Source organism: Bos grunniens, chromosome 18 (assembly GCF_055505025.1).
Source record: "Bos grunniens cultivar Pamir isolate PY7600 chromosome 18, Bosgru_T2T1.0, whole genome shotgun sequence".
Lineage (NCBI taxonomy): Eukaryota > Metazoa > Chordata > Mammalia > Artiodactyla > Bovidae > Bos > Bos grunniens.
Genome location: NC_141182.1, coordinates 6,084,539 through 6,097,122, shown reverse-complemented (window position 1 = coordinate 6,097,122; position 12,584 = coordinate 6,084,539). Strand labels below are relative to the sequence as shown.

At 46.8% G+C, this 12,584-nt stretch overlaps 1 protein-coding gene across 5 annotated transcripts in view; it reads right to left on the bottom strand.

Annotated features, from left to right (window-relative positions):
* WWOX (WW domain containing oxidoreductase) overlaps positions 1–12,584 on the bottom strand; it is a 907,382-nt gene that overhangs the window by 214,443 nt on the left and 680,355 nt on the right. For 2 of the 5 annotated variants that reach the window (XR_015145280.1, XM_086350010.1), the window contains exons 9-10: positions 12,185–12,261; positions 11,473–11,580 (exon numbers count right to left, since the gene is read on the bottom strand). The exons of the other annotated variants lie outside the window; for them this stretch is intronic. Coding sequence is in view for 1 of the 2 variants with exons in the window: in XM_086350010.1 (XP_086206136.1) it covers positions 11,473–11,580; positions 12,185–12,261 (185 nt within the window). In the remaining variant the exon portion in view is untranslated. The remainder of the gene's footprint in view (positions 1–11,472; positions 11,581–12,184; positions 12,262–12,584) is intronic. 5 annotated transcript variants of the gene reach the window in all.

Here is a 12,584-nt window from a genome sequence, read left to right as displayed (position 1 = left end):
ACAGAACAGCAGCAACGACAGCAAAACCGGGCTGCTGAGTAACTAGCTTGTTCTACAGACTAGCAGTTCCAGAACCTTCTAGTGGCAAGTGTTAGATCATGAATCTGAATGAGGCAGGCATTTAAAAAATCTCATTCAATCATCAACAATGACTCTGTGGCATTGTGATTATCACCCCCATTTGACTGTTAAATAAATTTGAGGTTCAGAGAGTTTAGTTCACTTGACCAAAGTCACACAGCTCGTTAAGTGGCAGTGACAGGCAACAAAACCAAGCATGCCTGTTATTTATTTATTTATTTTTTTTAATTTTGTTTTTTCAGACTCAAATGAAAGTAAATTGCTGGCTGGTAAATGGACTTTGGAATCAGCCACAATCCAAACCCACATTTTCTGTAAACTTAGGCAAGCAAATTATGTCTTCAAGGCGCAGTTTCTGTATCTAGAAATAGAAGTAACAACACATGTATACACGTCAAGTGCTTAGTGCAAGCCATCCTCAATAAATGCTGGGTGTAATAGCTTTATCTTTACATTACTCTATTTTTTAAAAAGCACATTCTCAGCAAAATCATAAGCAAATATAAAACGCAAGTTCGACGATGTGATAATGATACGCCAGCTTAAGTGTTAAGGTGTGAAGTGCCCAAAGTCTTCAATTTATCTTGAAATGAATCAAAAAGTAAGACAGACTGATGGATGGATAGAGGGATGGACAAATGGGTAAAATGTAAGTAGAGAGAAGTACGAATCGTCAGATCTAGGCAGTGCACGTATGAGTGCTTCCAACAGAATTCTCTCAACTGGTATGTGACACGTTTGACACTGTCTATAATAATAACGTGTCAGCGGAACGGCCTACTACACAGGAATAGGACAGAAGGTACCTGAATCCCACAACAAAATGATGAGCAAAAGTGACTGGACAAGAGTGTGCAGTGAATGACTCTAGTTTTAAAAACTCAGGAACAGAAAGCTATGGTGGCAGAAATCAAAACAGAAGTTGGCTCTTGATGAGGACAGATTTGTTGACTGGACATGGTTACAGGTGAGCCTCGGGGGTGTTGGAAATGTTCTCTGCTGTGATCTGGCTGGTGCTGGCATGTGTGTGTGAGTCCACTGAGCTGTCTCTAATATGTATGCACTTTAAACTGAAATGGATGCTCCACCTTGAGTCAGATTCTGGTTCAAGCAGCCCACATCTTCTGAATGCCTTCCCCTCCCTGTGCCAGGCGGTCTTTCTAGACACTTTCTGATGCATTCACTTGGAAAACCGTTTCAAGGAATTGTCTGACAGAATACATTATTTAAGCCTTTAAATGTGATGTGAAGCCATCCCACTTTCTTAGAAAATGACTGTCGTCCCCGAGAGTAAACTTGGCCGATAAGGAAACCACGAAGGTGTGAAACTCCTAGCCTTCTAGAAGACCCTTGTTCAGCACCCTGGGGCCTTTCCCTCTCTCCTTCACCATCAGATGACCTCCAGAAAACAGTGGACGCCCCACCAATGTCAAATTTCTGCCCTCCGCTGTGAGATTCAGCCATCAAGAAGGAGAGTAGAGAGGCCACCCCGAAATCCCACCACCTATGGGGACAGGGATGTGCTGGTCAAACGCTCGGCTCACCCTCTCTCCTCTGGGAGATGCTCAAGTTCAGGAGACAAACATCTCCCTCCTGTTCATCCCAAGAGCATCCCAAGAGCATCCCTCTCCCAGGCTTCTCTACAGCCTGGCCCACTGGCTCCCAGGTGGAAGGTGCATCCAGGCTTGTCCAGGGGCATCCTGGAAGAGGGTCCTGATGAGAGATGAGAGCTGTCCCAGGCCGCAGAGACCTGCTCTACTCAGGTTCCTTCCAAAGAGCCTTTGAGGTGAATTTGGAAGCAGCGCCTCCTGAGTGATGGAACTATGCAATGGTGTCTGGACGGGCAATAGAGAGAGAAGATGTAGAAATAGAGATGAATGAGGGTCTGGGAGGGCAAGTCCACCAGAGACCATAACAACCTGGGGCACTTGTTTAAAAAAATACAGATCCCTAAGTTTCTCTCTAGATCTACTCAATCAGAATCTCTAGGATAGACACCCCAGAATGTTCTTATTTTAACAAGCTCACACTGGGGTTTCTCTTGCATGTGGAAGTTTGAGGATCAAGGCCTCTTTGTAAAGAGTCTCTCAAGGGGAACAGCCCTTTCATTCACCCTTCTACCCACCCATCCATACACACACCCATCCAGCCAACCACCTATCCACACATTCACAAATCCACATATGCAGCCATCCATCCATCCACTCACCCATGCATCCATGCATCCATCTATCCACCCACGCAGTCAGCCATCCATACATTCACAAATCCATGTATCCATCCATCTATCCACCCACCCAGTCAACCATCCATACATTCACAAATCCATGTATCCATCCATCTATCCACCCACCCAGTCAACCATCCATACATTCACAAATCCATGTATCCATCCATCTATCCACCCAGCCAGCCAGCTAGCCATACATTCACAAATCCTTGCATCCATCCATCCCTCCGTCCGTGCACCCATGCGTGCATGCATGCATCCCATAATTCTCTATCTCTTGTGTGCTTTCTTTGCGTCATGCCACAGACTGCATCTTCTTCGATTGTCAAAGACAAAATTTTTCTACACCAATGAGTTTCAAGAGAACCATGCCAACTTAGATATTTTTAATTATAAAATCTTCTGCCCAGTCATAGAATAGTTATTTTTTTTAAAAAAACTCACTTATGGTAATCTCTCCCTTTCTCCTTACTAACGTACATGAATCTATTTTCAGCTGTCACCCACCATCTATGAAGCACTGCCTGGATTTTAGGAAGAGTGAGACCTGGAACATAACCACTGAGTGTTCGGCGTGAGTCTCTTTCCCAAGGGAACCTGTACCTTTAGATGAAGACACTCGAGTCTCATGGGTCTGCGGGTTGGAAAGCACAGACCTATGGACCTGATTACTTTCCGGGACATCCAATTACAAGTGAGTGACTTCTTTCTCGCAAAGATACTTTGTGGAGAACGCACTATAGATTCTCCCAGGAAAAGATGGGGATTTGGTACCTAAGCAAACCCAGAGGTTCTGAAATTCTCTTTTAACCTTTAACATAAAGTCTCCTAAACATCAATGTGTATGTGTGTGTGTGTACACATGCATGTGTATGTATGTAATAAACACAACTGAGACAGAGATCCAATAAAAGATGATGTCGATTTAACAAGAAAAAAAAAATAAAGCCATTAAATTGAAAAGCTAAACACGTTCCTTTAGGAATAACTGCTGGATACCTCAATCCCAGATTCATACAACACAGTGGCTGATGACACAGGAGGTTATGATGGCTGTGTTGCTGGACTGAGCTTCCTTATTTAGCACTCTGTCCCCTCCAGGTTGTAAGATACGAGACTAAGGCAGAGGCCATTTTTCTCTTTCTTACCCCTGGATCTTTTCCACGCCTGACAGCGCTTGACTCAATAAATATCTGTTAAATCACAGATGCATGTCCTTCCCTGGTAAGAATCTGACAAAATGAGACAGTGGTTGCAATCTCTGACGGCTTTAACCTAAAGCAAGTGGATGGTTCCCACTGGGTAATGGTCTCCTTTCATTTTAAGCATTGACACTGTCAGAGAACAATTCTAGAGAGCTGAAGAAGGCCAAGACAGTGGCTCCTCAGCAGCAGACACCGACTGCTTCCCGACTGCACCACGCCCCGAGGGCTCCACTGGCAGACAAGAAGCCTTGGTCTCATCACCTCTTGTTATTCCGGGGGCGGCCCTGTCTTTGATCTGTGATCCTAATCATGGCCGATTTGGGAGCCAAACATTACGAGTCAGATATAAGCAACTCGAAACATCTAACAACGGTGCCTGGGATTAGTCTTGCCGTCCCTGTCTAGTCCCTGCCTTACGATCAGCAGTGCAGCCGCCTGTCCCGCACGCCTGTGACACGTGACCTAATAGTCTGACTCCACCGTCCTCCACCTGTGGACCTGGGGCACAGACGCCACTCGTGATTGATCATCCGGAAATCTCTCTCTTCACGCCTGCTCTTTTATTTTCAACCTTAGCTGCAAATCAGTCATCTCAGGTGCTTTCAGAAATCCTGATGTCCAGGCTGCACCCTAACCCAGTTAAGTCTTTTTTTTTACCATCCCTCACATGAGTCCAGGAGGCTGAGGACCACTGATGGAACAGAACACCTTTTGCCCACTTTTCTCAGACTCATTCATCTCTGCATTTGGCCTCAGCAAGGTTTCCAGTCCTCTGATGTATTTACACGGGGTATGTCATCAGTATCTGGGCCTCTGCTTTACCCTATAGACCTGGCCATGCTCTTCGATCTTCAAGCAAGACATGCGCTTTCATGCCACTCTGAGATTCAGCGCTGATGCGTCTGTCATCCCACAGGTGAGTGAGTGGGCGGACGGACAGACGGATGGAGGTAGGGACGGAAGCATGGATGGATGGGTAAATGAATGGAAGGATGGATGAATGGGTGACTGAACGGAAGCAGGAACAGACAGATGGAAGCATGGATGAAATGACAAGTGGATGGTGGATGGACGGTCAATTGTGTGAAGCCTTCTGTTAAACCTGACTCTGTAAACAATTCTCTCCAAACATTTGTTCCCTCTACGAGACGCTAAGTTCCTTAAGACACAGGGCTTGATCTCATCTGTCTTTGCTTTCTCAGGGCCTCACGCTGCACTTGACTGGTGGCAGGTCCAGCAACAGGTGAAAAATACATGCCTTTTGAAAATAAACAACTCTAGTTTAATACCCTTATTTCTAAGTCTCTCCAATATCATTTTAAGAAGAGAATTTCTTGACAGGGAGAAGAATGGAAATCTTGAAATAGAAATGCTCTGTTGATATTTTTTTTAGTTTCAAATATACAAAGCAACAGCTCGTAGCAAGTTCTGATAACAAAAATTCAAATTGGAAGATGATATTATTGATCTCAAGGGAAACTGGGCAGATAAGCGTTTTAGAAACACTGGGTTATTTTGATAGTATGTGTCCAGCTATCATAGAATTCTCTTTTCACTGATGAGAAAATTAAGGCCTAGCAAATAATTTCTTCAACATCTTGAACCCAGTCCATATTTCTCTTTGGAATCAAATGAAGGATTTTAAAATTATATAACGCTCTTACCGTTTGCTTCTGTCCCACTCAACCTGTCTTCTGGTTAAAGTATTCAAAGTGGCAGTGATGAGTTGGTATCTTTTTTTTTTTTTTTAATTTTCGGAATCATCTTTACCTATTTGTAATTTTTAAACTTCTTATTCTGTTTTGGGGTATAGTCAATTAACAATGTTGTGATAGTCAAGTGAAAAGCAAAGGGACTCAGCCATACACATGCATTTATCCATTCTCCCCCACACTCCCCTCCCGTTCAGGCTGCTATATAACATTTAGTAGAGTTCTATGTGCTACGCAGTGAGTCCTTGTTGGTTATCTCTTTTGAATATAGCAGTGTGTACATGCCCGTCCCAAACTCCCCAATTATCCCTTCCCTTCATCCTTCCCCCGCTAGCAACCGTAAGTTCATTCTCTAAGGCTGTGAGTCTCTTTTTGTTTTGTAAGTTCATTTGTAACACTTTTTTTTTTTAAGATCTCCACATATAAGGGATGTCACGGGATATTTCTCCTTCTCTGTCTGACTGACTTCGATGACTTGGCATCTTTCATCAAGCTATACGGACCCCAGGGACACCTGCAAAGGCTGTGGTCTTCACGCGTGGGTTGTTTGAGGACACCAGAGGAAAGCTAGTGAGTCCGAGGCTGCCCCGCCCATGCTGTGGGGACTGACTCCCACTGCTAACGGGAGAGAGGCTCACCACGATCAGAAACTATAGTTTGGGTTCCTTTGTTAAGTACAAGGCACCATAACTTCCCGAATTGGCACAAACGACCTGCTATGAGTTGGAGTAAAGTGTGTTTTTAAATTATTTCAGAACCATAAAACCTCTCCATAGAGAGTGCTTTGAAACTGCAAATTAAATATAGAACATCTATGAACTGTATCCATTTTTACAGTAAGTATATATTTCCATGGGGGTTTGTACCATCTTTTTTGTCTAGTTACACTAGTTAATAATGCAGTGAATTTGCAGTAATAGAGTAAATGTTATTTTGATGACACTATTTGATTAAATTAAAGATGACATTAAAAGGACCATTTCAATAAAGGACCGAAATCTCTAGAAGTAGCTGGGGCTGAGTGTTGAAGTCAGCGAGTCTGGCAGTCTTAAAAGGACCAAATGGAATTTCCTTCACCGCGTGAATGATGAGCAAGTTAAGGAACAACGGGACGAAATAACAGATGGGAGAATATGAAGGCTTAGATTCCAAGACGCAGGCAGTTTTCGTTATTTGAGGCCAGTGTGCCATGCACAGGAAAACAGCTCGAGTGGCCTTGGGAAAATGGAGACGCGCATTAAGTAAAGCGAAAGTGAGAGGGCGGTGAGATTCGCGGCGAAATGTGCTGATGCGGTGACAGTGAATTGAGTTGTTGCACAAACAAAAGAAACGGGACACCTGGGATCAGGCACGCAGCCCCCTGCAAGTTCTCTTCCGCTAATTCACGCACGCACACGCGGGCCCCCCACGCCTGCGCAGGGGGGTCTTTGAGATTCAAAAGGGAGGAGAGAGTCCTAATTATTTCTTCCGGGCCTCCGTTCGGGTGATGCTTGCCAAATAAGTTCTTTCCCTGAGCGAGAGGTTCACGTACATAAATCAAGCGAGTGTTTGAAGATCCCTTGACTTAAGTTCTTAGAGAGAGAATCTATCTGAAGAGACAGTCCCCAGCAACGTGACTGAGTTACGAATCACGGACATCTCGGCTGAAAGAAATTCCGAGATTAAAGGTGTGCGGTGGTGGAGGCCCCTGGTTCCCGGAGAAACACCTGCCCCGGTGTCTCGGCCCTGAAGACAGGTGACGTGTCTATTTCTGCTGCGGGCCACTGGCTGCTGCCAAGTCCAGGCTTGCAGCACCCATGCTGATGACTGTTTTTTACAGCTAAGGAGGAAGACAGGAACCTCAGCTCCAGCAAACAGAAATCTTCCTAGGGACCTCCGAAGAATGCCAGGAGAGGCTAAGTTTTGCTTAACAGGGAATTCATCTGGTCGTCATGTGAAGTAATTATTTCCTCACAGAAAGGGAGGGAGGTGTGGTCAGTTGGAAAAGTCACGTGCCCCATCTCAGAAAATATCGCCTCTTCAAGCGCAAACCCCTCAGAGTGCAGGATTCGTGTGTGTTTCATGTTCTGAGTATGGACATGGAATGTTTACTGTCTTCCCAGCAGAAAATCACTTAGAGACAAAGGATGATAGTAAATATCACGCCGGGCAAGCCCATTCAATAAAGCACATGGCTAGCAAACGTTACCATGTTGAGATCTTGAAGGCTGAAAGATCCCCCAAGCTGCCAGCAAATTTGTTCTTGTTGAACACACCTCTGTATTTGGAAGAATGGCACTTGGTTGTAAGCGAAGGCAGACTTTCTTTAGGAAATATCCTCTTTTTCAGAACTTTGAATGACTCAAACCCACATGTTTGAGCTTTGCCCCTCGACAGTTGCCGAAAGCGGCTGCAGCCCCCTGCCCATTCCGCTCTGACTCTTTTCTTTCTCTCTATGGATCTGTGGCAATGCTTGGAAGAATCTGAATGTCTTGTTTGTGGCCAAAGTAATTTGTAATACATACTCCAAAAAAAAAAGAAAGAAAGCAGAAGATTTTTAGGGCGGTGACACTACTTTGTATGACACTGTAATGATGGCCCCACGTTGTGACACGTTTGTCCAAGCCTGCAGCCTGAGCATCGCTGGGAGTGACGGCTGATGTGAAGGCTGGACTCCGGGTGATCAGGACGTGGGGGTGCTGAGCCGGGGAGCGTGTGCACCTGTAGGGAGGGCCTGGACCAGGATGGGACCTGGGCATAACTCGACTCTCAATTTTGCTGTGAACCTAAAACTGCTACAAGGCAAAGTCTGTTTTCAAACGTGGAAATAAATGGATTTAATAAAAAGCATATTTGAAAAACAGGGTGGTAAGAACAGCTAGTTATCCTACTTTCAGCGTGGCAGCCATACATAGCGGGGACTTTTTACTATCCTGACCATAACCCACGCTCACGTGCTCTGGTGAAAACAGAATCTCTTTTGGTCCAAGTTCTCTGGGACTCCAGGACCCTTACCGCTTGATCGCCTTTAGCCCGAGGGTCACCCCAGTGCTCCTCCCGGCCAGTTTCACTGACATCGTACAGCTGACCCTGTACAGTGTGGGAGTTAGGGGCGCTGGCCCTCCAAGCGATGGAAAACCCATGGATTACTTATCACTGGCCTTCCGTATCCACAGTTCTTCCAAACCCAAGATTGTGCATCCGGTGGATTCAGCCAACCTCGGGTCGTGTAGTACTGCAGGATTTACTACTGAAAAAAGATCCGTGTATAAGTGGACTAGCACAGTTCAAAGCCCTGTTGATCAAGGGTCAACTTGAACAATATACATGGAAAACATCCATTCTAGACTATGAGGACCCTTTGGCGGCTCATTCGTGAAGACACACGGAACATCACTAGAGATCCGGGTCCCCAGCTCCGTCAGAACCAGCCCCTGACACCTAGAGCTGATCCTTCTGACCCTGACTGCCAAAGCTCTTTTCCACGCGGAAGAATCCTGACCAGCCTTTGACTGTCATCCCTCAGTAGAGTTGCCTGTCCAAGAAAGAACAGATGGATCGAGTGCCTGTGCTTCCTGGAGCACTGTCCTTTTCATCATCCTTCCCGTCATCACCTTCAACTCCCACATCACAGGGCTCTGTTCATGGGCCTCGGCTCCTACTCCAAGTGGCCCTTGAGGCCAGGTCTGTATCTTAACTGTTCCCACTTCTGTGTATTTCCAGTTTCTGGCATGGGCTTGGCTATCACCAATGCTCCACAAGTGTATAAGGGAAATTGGATGTTTGGGTGACTACATTATTTTTAACAAGCCACTAGGGTGTCAGTACTGATTTTTAGTAAAACACAAGAATTTCACCATTCATCTATCTATACATCATTTATCCATTCAGCCAGCCACTCATCTGTCCAAGTATCCATTCATTCATCCATTCATCCATCCATCCATGCATCCATCCAAATATCCAACCATCTATCCATCCAACCATCCAATCATTGAAAAAAAAATGTGCAATAAGACCTACTCTGCCATGCCTTTTTATGGGTGATAAAAAAAAGAAGAAAGAAGATGGCTAGAAAATGAATAAGATACGGTCCTTGCCTTGATGTATGTTGTCACTGAATAGGAGAAATAATATATGAAAAGCGAGGTCCATGTCTCATCTTTTTGTCCCCTGTAGCACCTTCCACAGGGACTTTGATTCAGCAGCAAATGACGGTTGAATCAATGAATAAAAACAAATATAAAAGGCAATAAGTGAAAAGTGCCAGATAAACGCTGCAGACAAAATGCTATAGAAGACAGTTCCCTGGTGGTCCAGTGGTTAAGACTCAGGGCCTCCACTGCAGGGACCATGGTTTCGATCCCTAGTCAGGGAACTAAGATCCCACGTGCCGCATGACCGCCGCATGACCAATAAAATAAAACAGGTTTGAAAACAAACAAAAATGCTACGGAAGAGTGGAAGGGAAGCTGATCACATACAGATGGATACCTCATAGAAGGCGGAATTTGAGCTGGGATAGAATGGCAGGCTGACTCAAATTTGGAAAAAAAAAAAGGCGTTCGAGAAAAGTCGACCACTGCCATTGCCTGTCTCGATGCCTGGCACAGAGAGGGACCTCGAGAAGGGTTTTTGCTTTGTTGTGAGGCACCTGCTGGGCTGAGCTGGTCATTAGTGAGGAGGACAGTTTCTGCCCTCAATGACCCTTGAGGGCCTCGCTAATGTCTAGAGAAAGTCAATGGCAAACGGGATGTCGGGGTTAGAAAGATGGTAATAAGAACCAGAAAGCAGCGATTTAAACCGCACAGAGTGGAGCGGGGTCCTGAAGGGACTGTTGATGAATAGGCTTCTAGTTTGACTAGGTTGGAATCGTGTGTTTGCAATTAGCAGCATCTATCTGCATACAATTAGTGTATAAAGCCTTTGAGAAGAGTCTGTTCCCTAAAGTAGGTTAAATAAGTCCCCCTACAATTGTGCCTGTGGTATGGATTCATTTCACAAATCCATGATCCTGCAGAGACCAGGGATGGACTTCAGCCCAGTCTAGGTCCAATGGAGAACACGTGGATTGTACTTGTCCTGTCTGATCGGAGCAAGGGCCAAACTTCCCAAAGGCTCTACCCTTAGGAGGCTGGAGTATCAACAGGGGTTGGTCATCTTGGGTTGAACTGAAGGGTCAGCTCAGCTGACCTCTAAGTCAGTTTCAACGCCAGCACCTCTATTCCCCACCCTCCACCAAATACTCGTGGGGCTGGTGGGGGAAAGAGGCAGAATTTTCAAGAAAACAAAACAACATGAGGAAAACGAGGGGCATGTCATGACAGGTGTGGGTCTTTGCTGGGTCAAACACCTCAGGATGCAGGTTCAGGCTTCCCTCTAGTTCCTGCAATTAAAGAATTATTCTGGAAGCCCAGGCAAGTACCTCTGAAGCACAGCCTTACCCTCTCACTCACTGATTGACTTATTCAACAGACGTTTGTCGACTGCTGAGCCTTCTGTTTGGGAACTAGGGCTATACTGCTGCCCAAATGTTTGTTTGCAACCCAAACAAACACAGAGCCTATGGAGCTTATTGTCTGGTGGGGAAAACGGGAACTTGCAAATAAAGACAAAAATCAGTGGAACCGTTGCAGCCTGGTGCACTGGTATCAGGAGGACAAGGAGGAACCTACTTGTTTCCTGCATCCAGGAGGGCGGGATGCAATCAGGGAAGGCTTCCTGGAGGGAGCGACAATTGAGTTAAAGTACAAGGAATGAGAAGCGGCAAAGAAAGGGAGGGGCTAACATGAGTCAAGACCCTGGGGCAGGAGGCAGCAGGGAAAGTTCCGAAACTGAAAGAAAGTCAAGGTGGTAAGAGGACAGAGATTTAAGGAGAGAACAATGAGAAATGAGACCAGAGGGGTCTCATCTAGGCAGGGCCTAGATCACTGGAGAGGGGGTTGGGGTGACTCAGGGGTCCATCTTTATCCTAAGAGTAACAAAATCATTGGTGTGGTTTACCTGGGGGTGGGAGGTGTGAGAAAGACACACCCAGATTTGAGTTTCAAGAAGACCCTTTTGTGTTTGAAAATGGTATGGAGGGGGAACCACTCCCCGCCAGCTTCACCTGTCCGCCCACCCTCGCCACACCCTTCCAGGGCCAGAATGCTGCCACCTGCCCTTGGCAAGCTGGTGCCGGGAACTGCCCCTCACCCCGGTCTGCCCTGCCCTGCCCTGCCCCCTGTACTCCTGGCTGGCCCCCTTCATGGCTGCAAGAACGTACCTTTCTCTACTGCCTTCCACGGGCCCCCGTCTGCGGCTCCCACCACTGGCTCCCAAGTACAGGGGACAATCCTCGCCCAGGTATCCTCCAGTTCCACCAGGGATGACTCTAGAATAAGACCGAAGTCAGGTACGATTGCCACCGCCTCCTGGAACGGGTATCACAGTTGCTGTCTAGCTGCCGTAACGGAGGTCTGCTGTGTTTGTTTCATCATCCACCCTGCTTTCTCCAGCAGTAACACGCCTTCTTTATGCCATCCCTCTCAGTCCATACAGCTTGGGTTAAGCCGACCCCCTCCCACACGGGTAAGGTGACATTCCCTCCAGGTCCAGACAGATCACGAGGACTGGCTCACAGATCCACTAAGGGCCAAAGAGATTTACTAGATCCACTAAGGGCCACAGAAAGTCAGACGCGGGACTTGCTGGAACCGTCGATAAGGAGACACTCCTTCCCAGCAGCTCCTTGAACAGGAAGGATATGGGCTCATGGTGGCCGTCTCTGCCCTCCTGGAAGGACCCTGTCTGACACTGAAGAGCCAAGCGCAGCTGAGAGAGGGAGTGACACAGAACGCCGGGCAGGTCCTCTGGTCCCCGGGGTCACGCCCCTCAGCTTCCCACTGCCGGGAAACAGCAACTCCCCCCTTCCTGGCCTGAGCTTGTGGGATGCACTTGTTGTCACTCACAAGTGAAGAGGAAAGGGCCAGTCTCACCTGCCTCTTCTCCTCATCGCCCTGCTGGGATTGGTGCCACCCTGAGCACTTCTCGCTGGTGAGGAAGCTGACTGGAGCTGAAATCAAGGGAGGAATTTGAGGAGGGCTGCAGAGAACGCTCTGCAGCGCAGTTCTCAGGCCTTCAGCCACCACACCCCGAGCCAACGCCTCGCTCGCACGATAACAAGAGGAGGGAGGCAGACCAGGCACCACGAGAGGCTGGTTTTTCCCAAAGGTGTCAGGCTTCTTCAAGTTTCCCAAAGTCCTGGGCACGATGCCAGTAGGTCATTTTAGATGTCTTTTGAAAACTCCCAATTTCATCAAGCCAAGGGTCTAAGAAAAGACATTATGAAAACGTAGGCAGTGAGTAGGACCCAAGCAAAAAGGATCCCAGCTCGGA